Source organism: Equus quagga, chromosome 4 (assembly GCF_021613505.1).
Source record: "Equus quagga isolate Etosha38 chromosome 4, UCLA_HA_Equagga_1.0, whole genome shotgun sequence".
In the NCBI taxonomy this organism is placed as follows: Eukaryota; Metazoa; Chordata; class Mammalia; order Perissodactyla; family Equidae; genus Equus; species Equus quagga.
Genome location: NC_060270.1, coordinates 23,101,963 through 23,126,738, shown reverse-complemented (window position 1 = coordinate 23,126,738; position 24,776 = coordinate 23,101,963). Strand labels below are relative to the sequence as shown.

The window sequence follows — 24,776 nt, the reverse complement described above, 5'->3', positions numbered from 1 at the left end:
ACACAAAATCAACCAAAGATGTCTGCACACATGGTAAGTTGTCATACACTGTATGTGTTGTAAGGAACACCCACAAAAAAAGAAAAAAGGACTGGGGCAAGAACACAAGACAATCTGTTCCTAATGTGGATATAACTTTATTTAAAGCAGATCCAGATGATAATAGCTTCCACAGAGCAAAAACAGTAATCCAAAGGCTCACCAACCCTGCACACCATGAAACTCGTCTATGCACACAAGTTGCAGTCAAGGATCCAGAATTCAGCAGGAACCAAACTTTTGCTTTTTTGAAGCAAATCTAGCTAAAAGATCAGCAGATACAAAACAATCATAACAGTAAAGACTTTGATGAACCACCAAAAATTAAAAGTATGATCTGATTTTTTTAAAAAAAAGGCCCATCTAGTTTAAGCTTCCTCAACTCTCTGGACAAAGGAAAAGATGCTGGGTTTTTAAGTTCTTCAAACAGGACTTCCTCCAAGGAAATCTGCTTTGAGCGCTGCGCAGGAATCCATTTCTGAGAAAAGCTCAGAATAACAAGAACTTCTCAGCCTGCTCCCAGGAGGAGAAGCCCCCTGGAGGAGGCCGTATAGCTCTGGGGTGTGGAAGCCTAGGAGCCAGACTCTCTCCTTCAAATCCCAGCACTTCCACTTATTAACTATGCGACACCTTTGTCAAAGTACTTAGCCTCTCTGTGCATCAGTTGTCTCAGTTATAAAACGGGGATGCTGACAGAATCAATCACACAGATGTAAAGCTCTTATAAAGGGGACAAAATAAGTACACTTCAAATATTAGCTATGACTGTCTGACCAAAAAATTCGTATGTATGTGTACGCATATCTTTAGGAAAAGAAAAAGGTATCTCGTTCATCATTTTTGGAGAGAGGCAGGGACGTGGATAACCAGATAATTGGCTACCATAACTTTCTTCTCACTTGGAGAACCATTTAAAAGTAAAGTTTGACATGTCCTATATTCGTTATAGTTGGCTCAACTCTTGCCTTCTCTCTGTCCAGAGAGAGTATCAGGGAGAAAGATTTTAAGGGAGAAAACATGACTTAGTGGGACTTAGTAAAAGGAAGGAAAAACTACTACTGTGGGGGCTACAATTACTGGGAAAATGATAGTCTATGAAAACTAAAGTAAGGTTATTTATCTGTTACAGCTGGAAGCGGAGCATACTCAAAAGTGCAATTTTATCCAGAGGAAAAAAGTGTTCAGAAACGTGTAGCATTACTATGACAGGGCAAGTGCACCCCTACGGCAGATGACAAGGATCAGGGGGGAGCAAGGACCAAGTGAGAGGCCTGGTCAGAGTTCAGAGGCCAAATGTTCTGGAGTAAGAAACTCAGTTTTCCAAATCAGCTGGGTTATTAGCAACCTGAGTCAGGCAGCAACAATTTATTAAGCACCAACTGTATACCTGGCTCTGTGTCATGAAAAATAATAGCTTTGTTCCATTTATTACCCAAAGTTGTCCAATCTCTGCTCCTGGCCACTTTTTTGGCCATGAGGGGGGGCGGGGGGGGAACGTGTGTCTCTAATTTTCCATAGCCAAAGCCTTTCTTTCCTCCATTCACACTAAGATTTTACTTTTAGGGAATTTAAAGGGCCAACAAACAAAAAACTAAAGGACCACCCCAGACAAAGAGAGTAACAAAGAGAAGATCAATTTTCAGCTAGTATTTCTACTGAAGAACATAGAAGATGTTATCAGTGCCACAGCACTCCACCCACTCTGCCCCTGAGCAGTGACACAAGAATGAGGCAGCACACCTCTGTGGCAAAACTACACTACTCTTTGGGCTTTTTATCGTCTGTAAAAAGTAACACTCCAGAAATGACAGACTAGCAGAGTCTTACTCTTACACAAACCACTTCCTGAGAAGAAAATGTTTAAAAGGTGTTCCTACATAAGGATTTAGATTGGTATTTACTCTGCTTCTTCAACTGTCTTTTGAAAGCTTGGCTCAAGACATCCTTCCAGCAGTCTTCTTACTCAATTCCTTTGTCTTTCAGCTCCTGTTTGACGCGTTTCAGATAATCAGGATCGGGGTAGCCATAGCTGCAGAAGGAAAAAGCCCTTTAGCTTCATCATAAGTGGTTTTAAAAGTTTTGTACAGTAGATCCCTGGCACTAACGTTCAGCATTGCAAACACGCACAAGCGGTCCTGAAGGCAGATGAGGTATAATCGCTGGTAACATGCAGATGTGTCATCCAGCTAGTGAGTGAGCCTAGCTGTCTGTGCAGGATCTGCCTTCCAACCAGACTTTATTTTCAGCTCATGGTAAGCAGTGACTCTCATGAAGTCATACTACACTATATTTTTATGGAAGGTAGTCATATGCGAGAGGAGGATTTTCAAATTTGGGAAATTTGCAAAAGTCTCAGGATATATTCCCTTCTGAACACTAAGGGTGTGAGGTATTCTATGTGAATCTCATGAAGAACAGTTGGATTGCCCATAATACAACTTCCACCACCGCTAACTAAGACTTTTTCTAGAGTGCTATTAGCCAAGTGAATTTTGGATCTCCATGGAGCGATGAGAGGGGAGGGGAGAAGAAAGGGTGAGCTTAAAACAAGGCAAGGTCAGTATCATTCTTAGGCTCTACCTTTCAAACAGACATGAAACTCCAAATTAAATCACCTTAGATACCTTTCATCTTAGATTCTGAAGACCCCTGCCCTTTGATGCAAAATTTACTAACGGTATGATCCTTTGTGGTTGGGAGGGAGAAAGTGATGGGGACTCATCTTTCTGCCTTTGAGATCCGCATCTCTCAAATTACTTTCCTATATCCAGTCCCACTGCTATCAACAGTCTCTTTATAGCCACATCCTCAAATTGCTATATTTTATGACCTCTGAATTCTGTTTAGCAATCATTATGTTTTAAAAGGTCCTCACTTATCTGGTCCCCCAAACGGGGATGTTTTGTGGTGGATGTCATTCCACGTAATGACATCTGAGGCTCCTGTTACTCGAGAGTCTCCTACTGTGAAAATCAACTTTTGGTCGAAGGCCTTACGAAGCAGTCTCAAAACCTCGTTTCCTTCTTTGTTATCAGGCAGGTACGCGGTTCGGTGGATTCCCACGTATCTCCTTCCTGGATTTGGGTGCTCTTTCTGTACGAAGACAAGAAAATCTCACATGAAAACACTCCCATGTCTAAACTTTACTATACGTATAAATGTGTTCATGTACAGATAGAGCGAATCAAAACCAAAAAACGTATTGAAGGTTTGCTCATATTCCCAATAATTCATATTTCTCCTCTTTCCCCACATTTATGCTGGGAACACTATCCACTTTCCTGACTCTTCCCACACTGACACATAATCACCACCGGCCTTTTCTCTGCCTTAATAGACACAAAAGATACCTAAGTTATAAGGAAACATTGTTACCTTTATCACTATTTAAGCCTTTGCATATGACCATGTAAGTAATTCCCTGGGAAATCCATGGTCTAATTGACAACAGAACAGTCTCCTTTGCTCTGGTAATCTCAGCAAAGATTATCCAGGTAATCCCCTGGAAAGAAATTCCTGGACCTCAGAAACACTTACTGTTTGTATGCCTCCTTTCATAAAATAATCAATCACAATGGAGCCACAGGATTCATAACCTGGAAGTGAGTTGCTTGTGACAGCGACAGTCATGATTCCCTCTGGCTGATTCCCTTTCTGGATACCATAGGAAGTCTGGCATACAGGACAGACTGGCTTAAATGACATGGCTTTGTAGATACAAGGCCTGCAGAATTCGTGCTTGCACTTGGGTAGTACCTGTTTGTCACTAATAATGTCCATACAGATGACACATGTGTCCTTTTCGTTGTCCACTCTTGATGCTCCAGAACTGGCAGAATGCTGGGATGTTGGTGAAGCTGTTTCTGAATCATTACTATCAATGTCCATGGATGTTTCACGATCCTCATTCCATTTCTCTCCAGCTAATGGAGTCATTCTCCCTCTTTCTAAGACATACTGCTTTGCCTTTGCAAGGTGATTGGGCAACCCAATCAAAGTCATTGATTCTTGATTTAGAACAAAGTCTACATGTGGATGCTTTTTTTTAAATTCATCAGCAAAACTGGTGCCATGTAAGTGCTTTCTCTCCTTGCCCAAAGGTTTCAGCGCAAGAACTTCTCTCATCAGCTGACATGAGAAGTGTTGATAGGCATCGATGAAACTCGCATAAGCATGCACAGACAGATCCAACTCCTTGTCCTTAGGTTCAAATAGAATGCGGGTTTTCCCTAAAACCTTACTTTTAGTATTGTACTTTTTTTCTATCTCTGACATTTCCTGGAGTAATTCAGCTTCTAAAAGCTTATAGTGAATGGTGTCAACCTCAATTCCATTCATCCAGCACCCAGAAGTGCTTATTTTCACAGGTGCCTTGACCCGACTTTCAGGGATTTGGTGGGCAAGAAAATGCTTGGCAGCTGAAACGTCATCTTGTGTCCCAAGGAGAGTTAATTCTCCTCCTTTCTCCTTTATACAGAGCTTTGTAAACTGGCGATTCAATTCCTGTTTGATCCTGTTTGCCTGCTTACTGTCTGCAAAAGGAACGCGTTCCTGCCCCAGAGTTGGTACCATCTTCTGAAACTCACTGGTAAAATAATCACAAGCTGCTTCACTGTCATCTGACTGGCTTGAGATGAAGTCTAAATAGACCATATCTGAAGAACTCTCCTGAGCTTTTATTTCTACATGAAATCTTCTCTCTATTGAGTCTATTTTATGAGGAAAGTTATATTTGAAGTATTCAAAGAAAGGCAAGGGAACTTCACAACGCTTGCTTTCTTCTTCTAACCTGGTTGTTGGTTCAGAAGGAGAAACACAGCTGTTCCACACTCCCTGGAGGAGTGGATCCCTCTCTTTTGTCAAAGTGGACGATTCACATTTCTGCTCACTCTGCAGGAGTTGCTCACTCAAGAAGTGATGTATTTTTTCAATATCGCTGAAGTCACCGCACACCTTCTCAATGCCATCGTGGCCTTCCATTCTTCTGACACTGGGGCAGAGGGTGGTTATGTGTTCCCTCTGCTCTTTAGAGAAGAGGTTACAGTTCAGGTCAGCTGTGACAGCAAGGAAGATCTGAAAATTTAAAAGGAACAAATAAAACCTCTCAGACATCCAGGCCTATTGTCTCCTCTCAGGAGAATGTCTAGAGACTAGAGAAACAACCACTATGTCTTCCCTTAGCAGATGGTGTTTCTTTCAAATCCTTTTTGCGGAGGATGCAGCATGCTAAGCTCAGAGGCTCTGGGCCCTGTCTGCACATTAGAATCACCTGGGGAGTTAAAAAAAAAAAAAAGCCAAGGCCAGGCACACCTCCAGAGATCCCAATATAAATGTGGCACCTGGGCACTAACATTTTTTAAAACTCCGTGGACCAGAAGTCTGGATTCTAGAGCTGCCACGACCTGTCTGACCTTGGGGGATGGGATGGAGGGAAGGCAATTCTGCCTTCTGGGCAAGCTGCTGTGTTTCTCATAAGACAGTCTGTGAGCCTGGAAGGGAACCATAAATCGGAGGAGGATGTTTTTTCCTATCACTGTTTTTTCTCTTCTTTTACCTCCTTTTTAATTTTTTTTAACTAAACATCTAACTGCATGCAATGTTGCTGGGTCCCCTAAACCCTGGCCTTTAGGAGCTCAAATATGAGACAGACACACGTGATTCGGCTAAAAAGGACAGAGGCAAATTGAACGTAATATAAAAGCAAGATTGCTCATTCTTTGTGTCCCTCAAGGTCTTCGCACATGCTCGCTCTTCTGCAGGGAACATCCTTCCTCTACATTTGCCTTCAGAATGTTTCCTGAATCCAGCCACTCCTCAGACTTCCATCAAGACCACCCAGAGTCCAAGCCATTATCATCCTGCATCTGGCCCCCTGCAACCCCTCCTGACTGGGCTCTGACCGTCCACTCCAGCCCCTTCCTATATTCAGTTCTCCACACAGCAGCTGGGGTGGTCCTTTAGAAAAGTACATCAGATTGCCCCACTCCCCTGGCTCAAAACCTTCTGATAAATTTAAGTTAAAAGCTAAAGTTTTTACCTTCATGCCGCCAAAGACCTGACTTCTGGGTTCCTCTCTGTCCCTTTCTTATCACTGTCTCCCTTGCTCACTGCCCTCCAAGCACACTGGCCTCCCTCTTGAAGCTCCTGGGGCTCGGGGTGTAAGCTCCTGCCTCTGGTCCTCGGCACTTGTTCTTCCCTCTGCCTAGGACACTCATCCCCCAGGAATCCACTTAGCCAGCTCCCTTACTTCACTCATGTCTCCACTCAGATGTCACCTCATTTGAGAGGTTTTACTTGATATCTTATTTAAAATAGCGGTCCTGTCACTGTCTATCATTTATCCTGCTTTATTCTTCTTGCTAGCACTTATCACTGGCAGTCATTTAGTACAGGTCTATTAGTTTACAATTATTGTCTGTTTCCCTCACTAGAATGTAACGCACCTGAGGGCAGTGTGTGCTGTCTTCCTGGCTGTGTCCCCAGCTCCTGTGACAGTGCCTAGCACACAGTATGCAGTTGCTATTGATTTGTTGAATGACTCTGCATGGCTGGCTCCTTCTCATCATTCCCCTCCTCAGAGAACACCACCTCCTTCTTCCCCTTCCTTTCCTTGGCGCTGTCACTCTCTAAGGCAAACCCCCACTATATGTTTTCTTCTTAGCACATATCACTCTCTGAAATTACTTTATTTATTTGTTTACTTGCTTATTATCTTTCTATGTACCTTCCCACCCCCAGCAGGGACCTCATCTGTGAGTTCACCTGTGTCCCAGTGCCAAAACCAGTGCCTGGCTCATAGTATGTCCTCAGCAAATGGTCGTTGGTCCAATAATGAAAATTATGGTGAGTGGAGAGGAAGAAGCTGGAACATACCCAAGTCCTTCTTTCAATACCCACCTTTTGGACACAGGAATCCACAGCATTAGGAATATGTTCTTCATGTGGATGCTTCTCACCAAACCTCACCCCTTCTCGTGATTGTGTCAGTGAAGACATTCTGGGTCGTGGATTCTTCTCTATAGGCTTTTCAGTGGGTTCCAGGAAAATAGTCATACATTTGCTGTCAACCACAATCTGGTGCTCTCCTTTTTTCAACACTCCCTCCTTAGCTTCAGTGGAGACATCAATACACACATACACAGAGAAATGGGAGAGGTTTCAAATAATCCTCTTATTCATGCATCTGCCCCATACCATCCCGGTAAGGGCTGCTCCCTGCATCCTGGAATGGTGGTTGGTAACAGGGACATGAGGGAGCTTTTCAAAACTCTAAAGTGGGCAACTTAAGTTTTAATGTAGAAATGAAAGCTTAATGATAATGGAATGTCAGCCTCTCATTAAAAGTCATGTTTCTGAAACAGTCTCCAATTTCCCATTTCAGTGACAAGGAATACTACTTATTATATGAAGTTGAAACCGGGGGCCAACTTGTTTAACTATACTCAGTTGTCTGTTTGCAAAAGCAGTTAGATAATGTATTCCTAAAGCCCACACTACAGATAACATCTCTAACTCTTGGGTCACCATCATAAGAGATACTTAAGTTTTTCAGGAACTAAGAGTGGACTCCTTGTCCACTTCAGGCCGGCTAAGATCATGGACTCATCAACCCGGCCTGCGAGGATACCAGTAGGCAATCCCCTTACAGGTAACCCCCAGACATTAAGTGGCTGAAAACTCCACCCTCAGATCATGCTCCTGCCACCATTTTGTGAACATATGTCCAGTGAAGAGCCATGAAGTTTGACTACGCTTGTGCAGATCCTCAGTTACCTCACTTCTCCTTACCTCCAATTATCTATCCTCACACTTCAGACCATCCCACACCTTTGTTCCATAAATATCCCTAATCCACATTTTTGGGGACGCAGATTGGAGATTTGTTCTCCCTTCTCCCTTGGCTGCCTTGTGAATAAACCCTTTCTCTGCTGCAAACTCCTCCTTTCCGTGATTGGCATTTTGTGTGGTGGGAAAAACAAACCTTATTCAGTAACAAAGTTAAGTGAAAAAATCAGGAATCAAAATTGCAGACTAAGAGTTTTGTAAATAAACATACGTGTTTACTGACATTCATAGAAAAGGGCTGGAAGCAAATATACCAAAATGTTCAATTGTTTGTCTCCAGGTGGTTTTCTTCTTTCTCCTTTCCTCTTTTTTCTATAGTGAGCATGTGTTACTTTTGTAATTCTCAAAAATAAAAAATCAATGGAATAATTATTTAAAACATTCAAGTGGAATACCTAAATGACGAGGGGGGACAGGCGTCTGGGGGTGAGAGGGTGTTTTTGTGAGAGCTGAGAAGTATGAGCCAGGACGAGGATACCGGAAAAGTGTCAACTTTAGCGCGCCATCTGACCAGATCTCGGACTGGGCACCTCTGGGCTTTATCCTCGGCGGTCGGCTGCGTCTCTCGGCAGCAGGAGCCCCCCGGGTCCTGTCCCCGACAGACCCTGCCATACTTGCCCCGCCCTCTCTCCTGGGACCGCTTGAACCGGGTCTGCATGGAGCCCCGCGGGGCTGGGCCCCCGGGGACGGCCTCTGCACCCCCAGCCCTGGCCCGGAGCTCACCTGCCCTTTCCCTGAACTCCACCACGAAGGTGTCCTGGGTGCTGCGGTCGGAGAGCCGGACGGTGCACTCCCCGCCACCCGACTCCCGGCTCTGGAAGTATTTTTCCAGCTTCCTGTGCAGCCGGGAGCCGGGTTCGGACACCCGAACGAGCAGCGGGGACGGCGGCCCGAGGTTCGAGGCCATGGCGGTGTCCCGGGGGCTGTGGTCGAAGGGCCGAACGCTGCACTCCCCGCCGGCCGGCTGCCGTTTCTGGAGGTCGCCTTCCAGCTGCCAGCGTAGCCCGGGGCCGGGCTCGGACGCCTGCGCGGGCCGCGGGGACGGCGGGCCGAGGTCCAAGGCCGTGGCTCAGGGCGTCGGGCAGCGCCGCGGGGCGGGAGGCAGCCGGGCTGGGACCGGGGCGGGGGTGCGTCCCGCCCGCAGCCTCGGGCCTCCAAGTTTCAGTTTCGTTTTCCCGGAGAACCCTCCCTGTTCTCGGCAGAGCCGCTCCCCTTCCTCTCTTTGCTGCGCTCCCTGCCGCGGTAAGTCGGTCCCGACCCCGTCCCCGTCCTCGGTCTCCCAGCCCCGGGGCGGCGGGCGCTAGAGGCTCCCGCGTGTGCCCTCCTGCAGGCTGGGGCTGGGGCGGGCGAGCAGCGGGTTCCCAGGGCCACCAGACCTCCCCCTGCGAGGTTGGGACTGGGCAGATGGTTGAGTCAAAAAAAGTTTCTCCTGAGTTTGGGATTCCTTTGAACTCTTAGTGTTACTATTTGCTGCTAAAATGTAATTCACATTCTGAATTTAGATTAAACTCACCTATATTTTAAAAAAATTTGAATTTGTTCACCTGCGTTCGATCCTTGGGACTGCCAGTGAGGGCTTTACGGCCCTCATTCCTTGATTCGGCCAACAGCGCTAAACTGCGTGCTGCCCTGTGGACTAGGGAATAAAGATAAGAGCTGGGGCCTGACCTCACAGGCTGATAAAGGGAGGGGGACTTGCGAATAAAGAAGCAAAATCTCTTGAAGGCCTCCAAGAGGAAGCTTCAAACAGAATTTTAACGAGAGTTGGGGGGGGGGGGGGGGGGAAGGGGGGGAGGGAGGGGTGAGGAGCATCTGAGGCGCAGGGACCACAATGCTCTGAAGCACAGAGGGAGCACTGGAACCTTGGCGAAGATGAGATGGTTGAGGGAGATGAGGGAGGAGGGGTCTAGATCTGTGCTGTCCAATAGAAATATAATGGGAGCCACATATGTAATTTTAAATATTTTAGTAGCCATATTTTTTAAAAGTATAAACAAGTGAAATTGATTTTAATGATATATTATTTAACTCAATATATCCTAAATTTAATCATTTCAGCATGTAATCAATGTTAAAAACTTATGAGATATTTTGCTTTTTTTTTGTCATACTAAGTCTTTGCAATCAATCCAGTGTTTATCTCGTACTCATATCACATCTCATTTGGGACTAGCCACATCTCAAGTCCTCAGGAGCTACACGTGGCTAATGGCCCACACTGGATGGCACAGGTCCAGCTGGTGAAAGGTCTTGAAGATGAGCAGGGAGAAATGAAAGGGTTGTAAGCAGGGGAAGTAGGAAAGGGACATGTCAGATGTGCACTGTGGAAAGCTGGTGCTGACGACCATGTGGAGGACACATTTCCAAGCAGGGATGAATGGAGGCAGAAAGGTCAGAGATAAAGTTTTCACTCTTGGCTGGTAAGACTGGAAATGGGTCAGTCTTTATGGAGAGCAATTTGGCAGAACGATCAGAATTATAATTGCATATATTTTATTATTCTACAGTTCCACTTATGGGAATTTGTCCCGTTGATTGATTAGCACCTGTATGAAGTGACCTATGTACAAAGTTGTTCTTTGAAGCCTTTTTTATACCATCAAAAGACTGGGAACTCGTTACATGTCTATAAATAGGGGGACTAGCAGTTAAATAACTTAGAGTGCATCTGTGCAATGGAATGCAATGAGCAGGAAAAAGAATGAAGCAGCTCTCTGTGGGCTGATATGGAAAGACCTCTAGGAGACGTTAAATGGAAAAGGCAAGACACAGAAGAATGTGTGTAAGATGCTACCTTTTGTGTAAAAATGCCTCTGGAAGGATACAGGAGAAGCTAATAACATTGATTGCCTCTGGGAAGGGAATTTAGTGAGGGGAGTAGGAGGGCGACTTTTACGATTTCTAAATTTGAACCAGTAAATGTAATACCTATTCAAACAATAAAATATAAAATTAAATACATTTAAATCTTTAAAAAGAATGTATTGCCACAGCTCAGGCAAGAGGCCCTGAGGCCCTGAAGTGAAGTGGTGTCAGGGGCAAGGAGGGTAGAGGCATATCTGAAAGGGATTTAGGTGGTCAGGACCCAGTGATGGGTTGGATGTGGGACAAAACAGAAGATTCTGGATTTCTAACTTGAGTGGGTAAATGGTGTATCATTTACTGAGCTGTGGAATCCAGGAGATAAAGTATGGATTTTGGAGGGGCTGGGGTGAGGGGGGAATCCAGGGAAAAGCCTGTAAAGGCAAAGTGACAAAAGAACCACAGGAAGATGGCATAGGAGAAGCCAAGAAAGCAGAGTTTCAGGAATCAAAGAATGAAATACTATAAAGAGCAATCAAGTAAAGATTAGGACAGAAGAGAGTCCACTGGGGTTAACCACGTGGCGGACACTGATGAGCGGTTTTAGAGGAGTGCTAGGGGTGAGGTGGGAGCCAGTCTACAGTGGGTTGAGTGGCAGGTGGATGGAGGAGGGTCAGCTCCTTCATGCTGCCCATAAGAGAAAGGAACACAGGAGGAACCAGTGACGGAAAGTCGGGAATGCTTTGGTTGTTATTGTTTTTAAAATAGAATAGATTGAATGTTTTGGGCAATATGATCCTTGTTTCTAATTTCTTTGGGGTTAAATGAATGCCCCCCCTTACTCCCACCCCCCACTGCCAAGTCTAGCCCTAGGCCTGTAATGCCTGGTCTGAATTAAAAAACAAGTGCAACACCATTTAAAGCAAAAGCTCATTGGAAGCCTACAGTGGAAGCCGATACAGAAGGCTTCCTTCTTTTGTGAAAACAGCAGTGCCCTCTGGAGGCAAAAATGCATCTTGTTCTTGTATTTTAGGATTTTACTGGACTTGCTGCTTTTCCTGACACGTAAGAATAATACTGCTCTAATTGCTGTAGATAGTTGTACAAAATTTTTCTACTGCAAAGGCATTAGAAGTCATTTCAGAGGCCTAAAGACAGCTATGGGCAACAAGTAGGAGCAACTGTGTCTTCAAGCATTTTCATCATCATTCTCCTAAAAATTCAGTCTTTGATTCCTACCTATTAGATGGAAAGTTGTTAAGATATATTTTCCCAGAGTTTCCCCTATCTAGTTATTCCCCTTTCTAATTCGATCAAGGATATTTATCCCAAACTCAGTCACATACACTCTTCACAGGCACATGGCCAGTTCCCTTTTTCTTCAAAACCTCTCCAGGGGTCTCCACTCACTCATAAGGCTGGTTTTCCCTCATTGTTCTTTGAATGCTGTACTCAGTCTTACCACTTGGTATCACCCTCCTCTTCTAAATCTATAAAACCCACTCCATCCTTCAAGTTCTGGCTGTAGTCTCACCCTCTCCATAAAGCGTTCCCTGCTGAACTGCCACTTTGGTCCCTGTTGGAACCTCTCTGTAAAGGGTAGAAGGTCAACAGTAACAACAGCAGCAAAACAATGTATAGTCCTTCACCAGTGAAATAAAAACTACTCAAGATCCGAAATCATGTATCGTCTTCCTATGGTGTGTACTTATTAAATTCCCTTATGCCGGTCAATCCTTATTGCCTCCTTCTATTCATTCCTAGAAGTGGGCCACCATATTTGGGAACGACAGTCTACGCTTGGAAACACAAAACAGAATATAAACATTTAAAGACCCCAGGGACCTGAAGGATGGACTCTATCAAGGTAAAAAGCACAAATGTATATAAATCATGAACCTTGATCAGCACATGAATAGTTCTTCCTATAACAGCAAGAAATCTGGAGTCTTCAGTTATGCCTGGCATTCTTACCTGGTTTTAATAGCCCAATAAAAGATTTCTCGTTGAACCAAGTGAGAGATGGGTATTAAGAATATGCAAATCTAGTCAACAGAGTCAACATGAGGATGGATGATTTTTTTTAAATGTCACCTTAGTATCATTTTGATTCTCATTTAACAATTCTGCTTTTGTAGGATGGGAGGAGGAGGATGGAGGAGGAATAGAGAAAAGGCACCTCATTTGATTAATCGGAAAATTCCACATTCAGGCTTGTGTCATGAAATATGCAATAGGAAGTGGGTCCTCATTGGTAGAGGGGGACGTGTAGCTGTTGAGGCTCATGTCCCCAGGTCTTCTGTCTAGAGAAACCCACAACCCCTTTGGAAATTGGAGGCCTGTCTGAGAGTTTTGGTCATTTTGGTCTGTGATCTTTGGGCCTTTTCAAGTGTTAATTTCGAACCCTTCATCTCATCCTGAATTAGAAGTGCCTTGGCCTCTAGGGAAATAGGGTAGGGTCACTGTTTCCTGGAAAATTTGGTATTTCAGGTATTTCAGGCACACAGATTAAACAAACAAACAAACAAACACATGTTCCCTTTTTCCCTCAAATCCAGTGCCTTTAGCAGGGTTTCTGTTGCTTTTTGTTTATTAGGCTGTATTTGTTACCAGTTATCTGTAGTCCTTTGGTTTCAACTGCTTTTTAAATCACTCTCATTTTTCACAGGGTGCTGGAGCAGCAGCTTCCAATGACAAATCAGGTAGGATCACCTCACCCTCACTCTTGTTTCGGAAAATCTTTGCTCATGTCTTTCCTCAGTGGAGAAAGGGGAATAAAGAAGGAGAATGTCTCCCCCTCAAGTGCTCGGGTGTGTGATTGCAGGACCTTGTAGTGACCTGGCACATGCCTCAGGAGGGTGACTGCTTCAGAGGCAGCGTGGTGCCAGCAGACATAGTCTTTAGGGCTCCCACCGATCCTTTCCTTTGCCCACAAGATGTGAGACTCTCTGACCAGAGCCCGAGAGCTTCTTGGCCAGAAGAGATGTTTGTCCGCTTGCTCAACAAGGGCTGTAAAAGCCAAATGGAACTTGCCTAACCCCGGGGCTGGCCCACTTGAGATTTTCAACTAAAGCATAGGCCAATTGGATCTGACTACTCACGTGCTGCTTCTTTCAGGTAGTTCATGCCACCAGAGGTCTTTCTAGGTGGCTCAGATTAGAAATGGGAGTTGAAGTAAAATCTAATAGATTACCACATTTTATCTATTTTAGGATGCACATTTTTTTCACATCTCTGAAGTCAGGCTACTCCCTATCAATCAACAGTGTGCCATGGTTTAACTGGCGTCGTTTTTCCTTTCTCAGTGGCATATAATAGTGATGCTTTAGACTCCATGAAATACAGTGTCACGGGTTGGGTTCTCCAAGAAGCAGAATCTGAGGTGGAGTTAGGAGTGCAAAAGGTTGTGAAAGGAAAAGAAAAGCAACTGGATTGGGCGGGTAGAGCCATCAGAGTGTAATGAAAACTTGACAAAGCTCTGCCTGCCTGAGATTGCCCATTATGGGAGTCCCATGTTGGACATAAATGGCCTTGCTCAACCATTGATGGGGCCACTCTAATAGGGTGACCTTGGCTAAAAAGCTGAGATGGACACTGAGGGGCTAACAACTGGAGGCTGTCGGCTAACCATATTCTCCTCTTCATAACCACATCGAAGGGGGATCTGAGCAGCAGCTCTTCTTGTCTGCCACATACAGTAAATAATTTTTAGTCAATCAGTTTTAATTCCACCAGAATTGTGCCATGAAACTAGAGTATGAGGAAGAATTATTTATTGTAGCACTGTCAGTGCTCCACCTGTTTGCTGGACTGTGTGCCCAAAGGAGCATCCTCAATCAATGATGGATAGAAGTTGGATAACTATCCCAGCTCCATTACCCCTCTTGTGGTATAACTCTGAGTCACCTGATCTACACTGCCACTCAGTGGAGTTAAGCTTCATTTCCTTAACACACCCTTTATTCACTTCCTTCCTTTCCCTGTCTTACTTTCCCACTCTGCCCTCTGCACCCGACACCCCTGGTGTTTGCTAGGATCACTTCCCAAATAAACTTACACTCAAATCCTTGTCTCAGAGTCTGCTTCTAAGAGAACCCAAACTAAGACACTGACAAAAGTAAACAAGTTATAAATAAAGCTTCCACATATTTTGACTCATAATTAAGTCCTTTCCAATACTTGTGCCTTAAGCATGGGTCTTCCCAAACTCACCATTTTCACATAGATTTAAAAAACTCATGAGCCCCCATACATAGTTTTCTCATCACCATCCTTGTATCATAGTAGCTGTCACTTTCTGGGTACTTACTGTATGCCAGGCACAAGACTAAGCACTTTATGGTGACCTGACATTGAGATCTTGGATATCCTTGGTCTAATTACATGTCTAGGTGAGAAGGAGAATCAGGAAGGGGACTAGAAGTTCTTGTCTCTTTTGCACAGAGGAAACTCTGTCTCCTGGTGTGAAGTGGAATTACATCTTTTCAGAAGAACCCTTGCTCATTTCTTTATTTTTTATCTTCTCTTCTTTTCCAGAGACTGACATCCTTGAAGAAAACTATACTTGGCAAATTCCCATTAGTCACGATGACTTCCAAATTTTAAAAAATAATGAGAGTCAGCTCTGTGAAGTCCTTCAGAATAAATTTTGCTGTATTTCTACCCTGGTCTCTCCAGCCCGTGAAGGTAACAAGGAGTCTCTGCAAGTCTTCAGAAAAATGCTGACTCATGGGCTAGAGTTATCTGTCTGGAAGGATGACCTCACCAGACATGCTGTTGATGTTGTGGTGAATGCAGCCAACGAAGACCTTATTCATGCGGGAGGCCTGGCCCAGGCCCTGGTGAAAGCTGGCGGCTTTGAAATCCAAGAGGAGAGCACATCATTGGTTTCCAGACACGGTAAAATACCTGCTGGTCACATAGGTGTCACAGGAGCAGGGAGGCTTCCCTGCAAATTCATTATCCATGCTGTTGGGCCTCAGTGGCAGGCAAAGGATGGACAGGGGTGTATGGAAAAGCTGCAAAGAGCCATTATAAATATTCTGAATCACGTCACCTATATCGATCCATACACTGAGACAATAGCAATTCCAGCCCTGAGCTCTGGGATTTTCCAGTTCCCTCTGGATTTGTGTACAAACATCATTGTGGACACTATCAAGCATTATTTCCAAGGGAAGCAAGCAGCCAGTTATTTGAAAGAAATCCACCTGGTAAGCAATGAGGACCCTACTGTTGCTGCCTTTAAAACTGCCTCAGAAGCCATCCTAGGGAGGAACGAGCTGGACTCCTCGGTGAGTCAGGTAGCCACTCCTCCTTCCAGTATGATGGTTGTGAACAACCTGACTCTCCAGATTGTCCTGGGCCACATTGAACTGCAGCAGGTAAGGCTTTGTTTCTCTTCTCCTGCACTGCCAGAGGGGATCCCTGAACTCTTTATTACCTATCAAGGATGTTTTGAGTATATACTATTTCAAACGCTTTAGAAAGCATCTTGTTAAGGTTAAGAGTATGGAGGTCAGAGACAGACCATCTGGATTTGAATACCAGTTTTGCCATTTACTAACTGGGTGAACTGGATTGAGTTACTTTATCCTTTGCTCTCAGTTTCCTCATTTGTAAAATGAGGATAATAACAGCACTTACATCTTAGAGATGGAATCAATACACATGAAATGCTTAGAATAGGGGCCGGCCCAGTGGAGTAGAGGTTAAGTTCGTGTGCTCTGCTTCAACGGCCCAGGGTTCGCAGGTGCAGATCCTGCGCCCAGACCTAGCACCACTCGTTAAGCCATGCTGTGGTGGCATCACACATAAAATAGAGGAAGACTGGTACAGATGTTAGCTTAGCGACAATCTTCCTCAAGCAAAAAGAGGAAGATTGGCAACAGATGTTAGATCAAGGTCAATCTTTCTCATACACACACAAAAAATGAATAGAGCTTGGCACACGGTAAGTATTTATTATTGCTATAATTCTTAGGCACCGTGAGGATATAGAACAATCTTTGATTCTACAGAAACGAAAATCTTTTCTATTTTTTTATGTAAAAAAAATTCTCTATTTGAAAAATCTCATTGGGGAGACAAGCCACATGAACATTGCTGAGGCAACCAAATCAATAGTAAACAAACAGGTCTTACAATGCGAATTCATAATATTTAAGAGTATGTAAATTTGTGACAAGAATGGAATGGAGTGGACCAAGAAAGATTACTTCAGAAGATGTGAGTTTTGAAGCTGATCTCAGTTATGATGGGTATGGATTGGCAGGAGGAGAAGAGAGGCCTGGGTGGTTAGAATGACTTGATCAGAGAGACACAGAGGAACTGACAGACTGAAAATAATGGGCTGGACCAGTCGGGAGACCCAGGTGGAGCTGTGAGTCACATTCTGAGTCTATGGCTCTGTGCCAGGGGCTGTGGAGAATACAAAGTGTAACTTAGCATTTAGCCAGGTTCACTGGGCACATAGGCAAAGGCCCAGGCAGGACAGGGAGAGAGTCAGGGTAACAGTGAACCTAGGTATTTCCGGGTTAATGTGGCTCCCCTGCTAGGCAGAGAGTGCCTTGAGGATAGGGATCATGGCTTGTTCATCTGTGTACCCCAGGGCCCAGTCTTGGCGTATGAATCTAAGTGTTCAGCAAATTATTGATGAATAAGTGAAGGGGGCAGCAGGGAGCAGTGCCTGCAACAGAGGGAGAGAAAGAATATAAGGCTATATTGTTTTTTTTTTCTGGATCAGTAATACCACATTTAAGACTCTCCTGTGGTCACAATCAAATAGACTTAATTGTAAGTGAAAAAATGCCACTTATTGCCTCCAAGACAATTAGAAAGAAGACCAAGGGGACCCCATGAAATGAAATACTCGATAAGTCATTAATATGCCAATTTAAAATTAAAGTGAAAACATCCTAGTTGAATAACTTATCCCTTTAACTGAAATTTTTTTGTATTTATTTATGGTCAACAACATTAGGAACCTTAAAATTGTTAAAGGGCGCCAGTGCCCCCAGATTGCAAATTCTGATTACAGTTTCAAAGGGAAGCATTCATTAACATCCATGAGAAGTACCTAAGTTACTCCCAAAGGGAGCCAAAGCCATCAGGATGATTCAGGGGGATTTAGGCATGGGGGGAAAAAAGGATACAACTCCCCTTTAGCACAGCTCTGAGGTCTAACTAGGAGGTGATATTACTTAAAATACAGCCCATAACTATGTACAGTCTATTTCTAAACATACAGAGGAAGTACTACTGTGAAAGCAGTTGCCTATAGGCTGGGTGGGTGAGTCGGGGATCTGAGGACCCCACCAAGAGGGAGGCCTACTTTTCACTCAAGACCTTTTTGTCTCATCTGTACTTTCTTTAACCATGTACTACTTACCTTAAAAAATAAAAGCATTAGGAGGTAGAAGTTTCTGAGAAATTTTATTTCCACTCTGTTCAAAATAAAACAAAATAGAAAATCCACAGAGAAATAGCACAAAGTGATGATGGTGGGGCAGGGAATGAAACCATTTGTTGATAGAGCTTAAAACAAATCACAGGGAATGCTCAGAATCTGGGAATATGGGGAGGGTGGGGAGTATAAGCCAGCAAGGAGCTGACACATGTTTGCAATAAAAATTGTATCATTAACACACTTTACCTGATTTCTGAAGAGGACAAACAGGCTCATGGCAATCAAATGATCACTCTTTGGAAATAGGAGTCTCTAACCATTATTAAATTATATTTTTGAGGATTTAGGATCTTCAAAAAGTGGCGTAGTGGTTATGTTTGGCATGCTCCCCTTTGGTGGCCCAGGTTCATAAGTTTGGATCCTAGGTGTGGACCTATACCACTCATCAAGCCATGCTGTGGCGGTGACCCACATACAAAATAGAGGAGGATGGGGACAGACATTAGCTCAGGGCCACTCTTCCTCAAGCAAAAAGAGGAAGATTGGCAACAGGTGTTAGCTCAGGGCCAATCCTCCTCACCAAAAAAAAAAAAGTATCTTTCAAAGCTCTTCAGGGAAATAAAGATTTAAATTAGTCATTTAGGGGCTGGCCCAGTGGCACAGTGGTTAAGTGTGCACATTCTGCTTTGGTGGCCCGGGGTTTGCCAGTTCAGATCCCAGGTGCAGACATGGCACCGCTTGACACACCATGCTGTGGTAGGCATCCTACATATAAAGTAGAGGAAGATGGGCATGGATGTTAGCTCAGGGCCAGTCTTCCTCAGCGAAAAGAGGAGGATTGGCAGATGTTAGCTCAGGGCTGATGTTCCCCCCCCAAAAAAAATTAGTCATTTAAGACAAGGTAATTTAACAATGAATCCTGTCCATTTTTTCCCTTTTCAGACGGATGTAATTGTTAATTCTGTAAATCCACTTGAAGGGCTTCGCAGAGGACTAGTGTCGAAGTCAATTCTACAACACGCTGGAAAAGAAATGGAACAGGAATTTAACAATAAAAAGACTAAGATACGTTCAGATTCCCAGTTGGTACTGGTCACAAAAGGATTTAAATTGTCCTGTCAATGTGTATACCACGTGTTGTGGTATTCAGGATGTCCTAAACCAAATCTGGTAAGGTCAAAGTAACTTTATCTTTATGTAGCTCCATAGTCTATGTAGTCTTTGTTGGATTTCCATGATGTCATTACATTCATGAAATACTGTCAAGTAGTGTAGTCCCCAACATCTACCACTCCTGTAAGTACCTGAAATACTGAACAAGTGTTGCCACAAGTTATCTTAAGAAGTTTAATTTAAAATATTACGTAACATATGACTAAATTTTAAGTGGAAATAGAAATACCAGGGCTCCCTCAGTCTGCACCCCTGTTAACCTCCCCACACCCAATGACCCTGTAGGCCTTTTCCTAAGTGGGCCTGGGATTCATCCTCTCCATATTTCCCTTCATCTGTTACATTCCAGGAGGAACTAGGATTTCCCTTCCAGCACCATTCCAGTCAAATCTATTACCTGGGGTCTCTTCCCACCTGTGCCTGTGGTAGAGACTGGCTTTCTTGCTGACTCTATACCTGAGGCACAGAAAGCACTATTAAAGATGTGGAGAGAGGGGAACTTAATCCCCTCTTTGTCTGTCTAGCTTTATTTTGTCACCATTTCTGGTCCACTCTTGGCTAGAGACCCCTTTAATCCCAAATTGGTCTTCCAATCACTCTTTACCCCTTGGTTTCCCAAGGTCCTTCCCCAGACAATCTTCCTGTATTACGATTCAGTTTGAATGGTGAAATGTTGATGGGAAGTTTAAATCTGCCAAATGCACTAGCACTTCTCAAGGAGAAACCACATGACAGTTCCAATGACACTGAATAAATGCTGCTTACTTATTTTAACCTCAACCTCCTTTATTAAACTTCTAAGAGCTCTTTATATTGATCTGGAAGTGGCAGGTAAGTGGAGATAAATTGATGGTTGGCGTTCTGACCTGGGGAGATGGGCAATGCTATATAAACTGGGAGAAATGGTGCCCAAATGTCCTGAATAGCACAAAATGGACCACTCAATTACTTCAGTTTCTCAGCCCTTTTCATTTTTCATCATCTAACCTTATAGCTGTAGTGGGTTCCCTGTAGAGTGGGACCTTTCCTGCCCTTTGAAAAGGCATGGATATGGTCCTGAGGGAGAGTGGAGGTTGGCATTGTAAAATATGGGCAGAATCGAGGGGTAAGTGGAGTCTTATTTTTGACTCAAAGGCTGATCTTAAATTTGTGTTTTTCCTATAGACATTGAAAAATGCAATAAAGCAGTGTTTGGAAAAATGCCTTGAGCTAAGTGTAACTTCCATTTCCTTTCCTGCCCTTGGGACTGGAAACATTGGTATGCAGAAGAGTACAGCAGCAGAGATTATGTTTGATGAAGTTTTAACATTTGCCAAACAGCATTTGAAAAGACAATTAATTGTAAAGTTTGTGATCTTTCCAAGAGAACTGGAGACATATAAGGTAAGTAAATATCTTAGAACTGTCCTACAGTTCATTCATTCATTCATTCCACAGCATCTGTTTAGTATCTCCAATGTAAGACATGGGGCCAAGCACTGTGCAGTGTGGTGATGTTCTAACTTGGTGAAATTTAATTTTTATAGATTTCCCACCTCTGACCTAGTAAAGAATGTCATTATAGAAGCCATGTTTACCCCACTACCTGGCTTCTCTCTTTTCATGTTGGCATTTATTCTTCCCTCTGCTTCTTAAAGGTAAGCAACCTCCTAGTTTTAGTGTGGAGTCCTCTGCTCCTCTCTCTTCTCTCTCCCTCTAATCACACAATTGTTCTTACAACTTCTGCCATAACTTCTGTAAAGTCCTGTCTTCTGAGCCACCTTCAGACTCACTTCCCCAACCCTCTCTCTTTTCCACTTGGATATCTGACTGTCGTCTTAAATCTATATATTTAAAACAAATTCTTTGTCTTCTCTCCAATCAGTTAACTTGCTTGGGCAAGTTAATTTATTTATCTGTGCCTCTGTTTCCTCATCTTTAAAATGGGCATAATAACTACCATCTTATGGAACTGTTGTGAGGATTAAATGAGTTAATCCATGTAAAACACTTAGAAAAGTACCTGGCACACAGTTAGCCCTCCATAAAGGTTAGCTGTTGTTATATCAGCTGTAATGAGCTGTAGTTCCCTGAGTGCTGAACTGAATACTAAATTAAGTGAATTGTTTATCTTTTTTTCCTCCAATTAGATTATAAGTTCTTTAACTTATCCCAGGGGTACATCTGGCTACTTTGGCCATGACCCTAGTACTACCCTCAAATTCAATCTATTCTTTCTTAATTCCTCTGTAGGTGACCTCAGAGGGAAGTCAGTTGTGGTCTAACACAAATGGAGGGACCTGTGTGTAGAGGAGTGTGTCTGTGTGTCTGAGGGCAGAGATCTATGTGTCTAGCTTCTTTAGTTTCACTTCACCCCAGCTTTTTGTTCTACAGTGGCCAGATCAAGCTAAATTTCTAATATGTTAATAGTTCCCCGATATATTCTGCATAATTAGTATATATTGCTGTGCTGTTCTGTCTTTAAAGTACCATCTCTGTGCTTTATTCTCACTTAGCTGGCATTTTCAAAAGGGAGTTTAGTGATGTTAAGGAAGAATAAAAAGGAAATGAAATAAGATACAGCCTGTTAAAATAGGCTTTCAAGACATTAGTTTGTGATTCTCCCAACAGCAACATCCAAGTGCTAGTGCCACTTCTCAGGCATGTGTCTAGGTTTTAGGTATAAAAGGTCTTGCTTAGTGTCTGGTAGAGTGTGGTTCTGAACACTAGTCCTCTGACTGCTCACTTTCTCACCTCCCAGCCTGTCTCCATGTGGGTGGTTGCCATTTTATCTCTCCCTACAAGAAAACGAACTATACTTGTTCTAGTTTGCTCCTTCCTCGAACAAGTGTAAAGGTTCTTATTCTTTTTACTACCTGATTAGACACAGGGAAGTTTGTAGCATATGTTGACTTACATTGCTGACTTCAAGCTATCAATATGACATCACTGAAGGTGGAGTTGGGAAGAGATGTTCACAATGGACTTTTGTGAGCCAATGTAAGGTGGCTCCAGTAAACCATGGTGTCTCATCCACAACTGCAAGATGGTGGCTAATTACCCAATGAAGTAGCTTGCCTTCTAGACAAAATGAATCATCCTGTCCTTCAAATGGAGTTCACCTGTTCCCCCTAGAGCACAGGACTATCACTGGGGCCAGATGGGTGCCCTGAGTACATCCCTGAACTGCTCATGATGCACCGTATCCCTATAAAAGGAATTAACCACATCTAGAAAAGAAAGTTCATTCTTTCCAACACACAAACAAAAATGTACTTGGGACTTCAATAAAAGTGGAAAGATCACCCACAGTCTGAGGGCTCCCCTAGGAGCTAATAATAAAAATAGCTGCCATGTATTGCATTGGCCAAGGACTGTGCTAAGAAGATGTCTTATTTCATTCTCCCCTCAGTCCTGTGATGAAGCCACGATTGTCATCTGCATTTTACAAATGGGAAGCATATTAACCCAGAACTAGTCAAGTACATGTACACAGCTAGTCAAGTGGCCAAAACAAGATTCCAACCTGAGTCTGTCTGTCTAACCCCAAAGCCTGTGTTCTCAACCACTAAACAAAAACACAGAAAAAATAACTTGAGAGATCATACATCTTTCAGTTTTGTAACTCAAAGGAGAGGATTATCTTACACAGTAATTTACATTATACCCCGAACATTGACCATTCCTTCAGGCTTTTGTCAATATTAACACTACATTATATCCATGTGGAAGTGTGACATATGTGTACACATATGTATACACCTCTGGCCTTCTGAGAAGCACATCTTTTCTTCCCAAATAAGTCTTTGAATGAGGGCTGTGTGTTCAGAAAGATCAGAGGGCAACTTACAAAGTTCCTTACAGAGGGCATTACCTACATTCCAGAAAATGCATTTGTAGACATCCAGAGTTGACCTGACTCAGGAAGACCAACCTACACTAAACTCACAATAAAGTGATGCTGATACACACTCATGAATTTTCCAACTCATGAATGACAGTGAGTAAATAACTCCCCAAGTGACTAAAATACTTGTGTTCACCAGTATTTCATGAAGATAAAGGTCCTGGGTGGAGCTGAGTATTTGTAAAAGGTGATGGATAGTCATTCATTTGGTTACTTAACAAATATTTATGGCATATCTACCTTGTGCCAGACATTATGTCTCAGAATAAGGAACACCTTCTCTAGGAACACACTACTGACATGCCTCACATTAGGTGTTGGTCATTTGTGGATAGAGCTGGAAAAACTGCCAAATTCTTGCCATTGGGTCTACTTTTCCAAACTCCTTCCAGACCATCTCCTTGTTATCTACATCTCCTATGTTATTGATACTGATTAAGTTACAGTTTTCTTTCACATCTAATGCAAAAGACTTGCCTAATTGATTTCTTACCCTGTGATACATCCTGACTTTTAAAGTGACTTCTGGAGAGAGCTGATTTTTATCCATTTTGCATTTGGCAGCTATTATTAGTCTATTTATCAGCAGATCGTGTTATCTCATTTGTTTTATCTCCAAGTCCTTGGACAGGGAAGGCAGGGAAGTACCCTTTTATGACCTCTCTAGGTACTAACTATGGTAAGATTGAGGGCTTTTTGTTCTGGAAATAGCAGCTGCAGATAGAATTTATGAAGAAAATGTCCTACCAATTAAGAAACTTCACTTTTAAGGAGTGGAGGACAATACTTCAAGCAAATAGCAAGGAAAAAAAGGCAGGTGTTGCAATTCTCATATCAGACCAAGTGGATTTCAAAATAAGACAGGTAAAGAGAGACACAGAGGGACAATATATAATGATCAAAGGGACACTTCATCAAGAAGAAATAACGCTTATAAATATCTATGCACCCAACACAGGAGCACCAAGATTCATAAAGCAACTATTAACAGACCTAAAGGAAGATGTTAAAAACAACACAATAATAGTAGGGGACCTCAACACCCCACTCACATCAATGGACAGATCATCCAGACAGAAAATCAACAAGGAAATAGGGGAGCTGAATGAAAAACTAAAACAATTGGACTTAATAGACATATATAGATCACTCCACCCTGAAAGAGCTGAATACACATTCTTCTCAAGTGCACATGGAACATTCTCTAGGATAGACCATATGTTGGGAAACAAGGCAAGCCTCTACAAATTAAAAAAAATTGAAATAATAACAAGCATCTTCTCAGATCATAGTGCTACAAGGCTAGAAATTAATTACAAGAAAAAAGCTGAGAAAGGCACAAAGATGTGGAGACTAAACAACACACTACTGAACAAGCAATGGATCATTGAAGAAATTAAAGAAGAAATAAAAAAATACCTGGAAACAAATGAAAATGATAGCATGCCGTACCAACTCATATGGGATACAGCAAAAGCTGTATTAAGAGGAAAATTCATCGCAATACAGGCACATCTTAACAAACAAGAAAAATCCCAAATAAGCAACCTTAAAGCACACCTAACTGAACTAGAGAAAAAAGAACAAATGAAGCCCAAAGTCAGCAGAAGGAGAGAAGTAATA

At 43.1% G+C, this 24,776-nt stretch overlaps 2 protein-coding genes across 6 annotated transcripts in view; one reads left to right on the top strand and one right to left on the bottom strand.

Annotated features, from left to right (window-relative positions):
• Positions 1 to 117: 117 nt before the first annotated feature.
• On the bottom strand, positions 118 to 9,019 carry DTX3L (deltex E3 ubiquitin ligase 3L). Of its 2 annotated transcripts, none has more exons than XM_046657705.1 (5): positions 8,608 to 9,019; positions 6,937 to 7,148; positions 3,796 to 5,112; positions 2,915 to 3,132; positions 118 to 2,068 (listed from the first exon to the last, which is right to left on the bottom strand). In XM_046657705.1, exons 1-5 carry the CDS (start codon positions 8,789 to 8,791, stop codon positions 1,999 to 2,001), a joined length of 2,001 nt encoding a protein of 666 aa, XP_046513661.1. In that variant the 5' UTR covers positions 8,792 to 9,019; the 3' UTR covers positions 118 to 1,998. The 2 variants fall into 2 exon arrangements, with proteins under 2 accessions (XP_046513661.1, XP_046513660.1); XM_046657704.1 differs by having other exon boundaries at positions 3,577 to 5,112; positions 8,608 to 9,012.
• Positions 9,020 to 9,023: 4 nt separating this feature from the next.
• PARP9 (poly(ADP-ribose) polymerase family member 9) overlaps positions 9,024 to 24,776 on the top strand; it is a 29,817-nt gene continuing 14,064 nt past the window's right edge. For 3 of the 4 annotated variants that reach the window (XM_046657700.1, XM_046657702.1, XM_046657701.1), the window contains exons 1-6: positions 9,024 to 9,126; positions 12,451 to 12,553; positions 13,355 to 13,388; positions 15,223 to 16,070; positions 19,037 to 19,264; positions 20,432 to 20,650. In XM_046657700.1, the coding sequence (XP_046513656.1) occupies positions 12,539 to 12,553; positions 13,355 to 13,388; positions 15,223 to 16,070; positions 19,037 to 19,264; positions 20,432 to 20,650 (1,344 nt within the window). In that variant the 5' untranslated portion in view covers positions 9,024 to 9,126; positions 12,451 to 12,538. The remainder of the gene's footprint in view (positions 9,127 to 12,450; positions 12,554 to 13,354; positions 13,389 to 15,222; positions 16,071 to 19,036; positions 19,265 to 20,431; positions 20,651 to 24,776) is intronic. The other variant, XM_046657703.1, reaches the window with a different exon arrangement.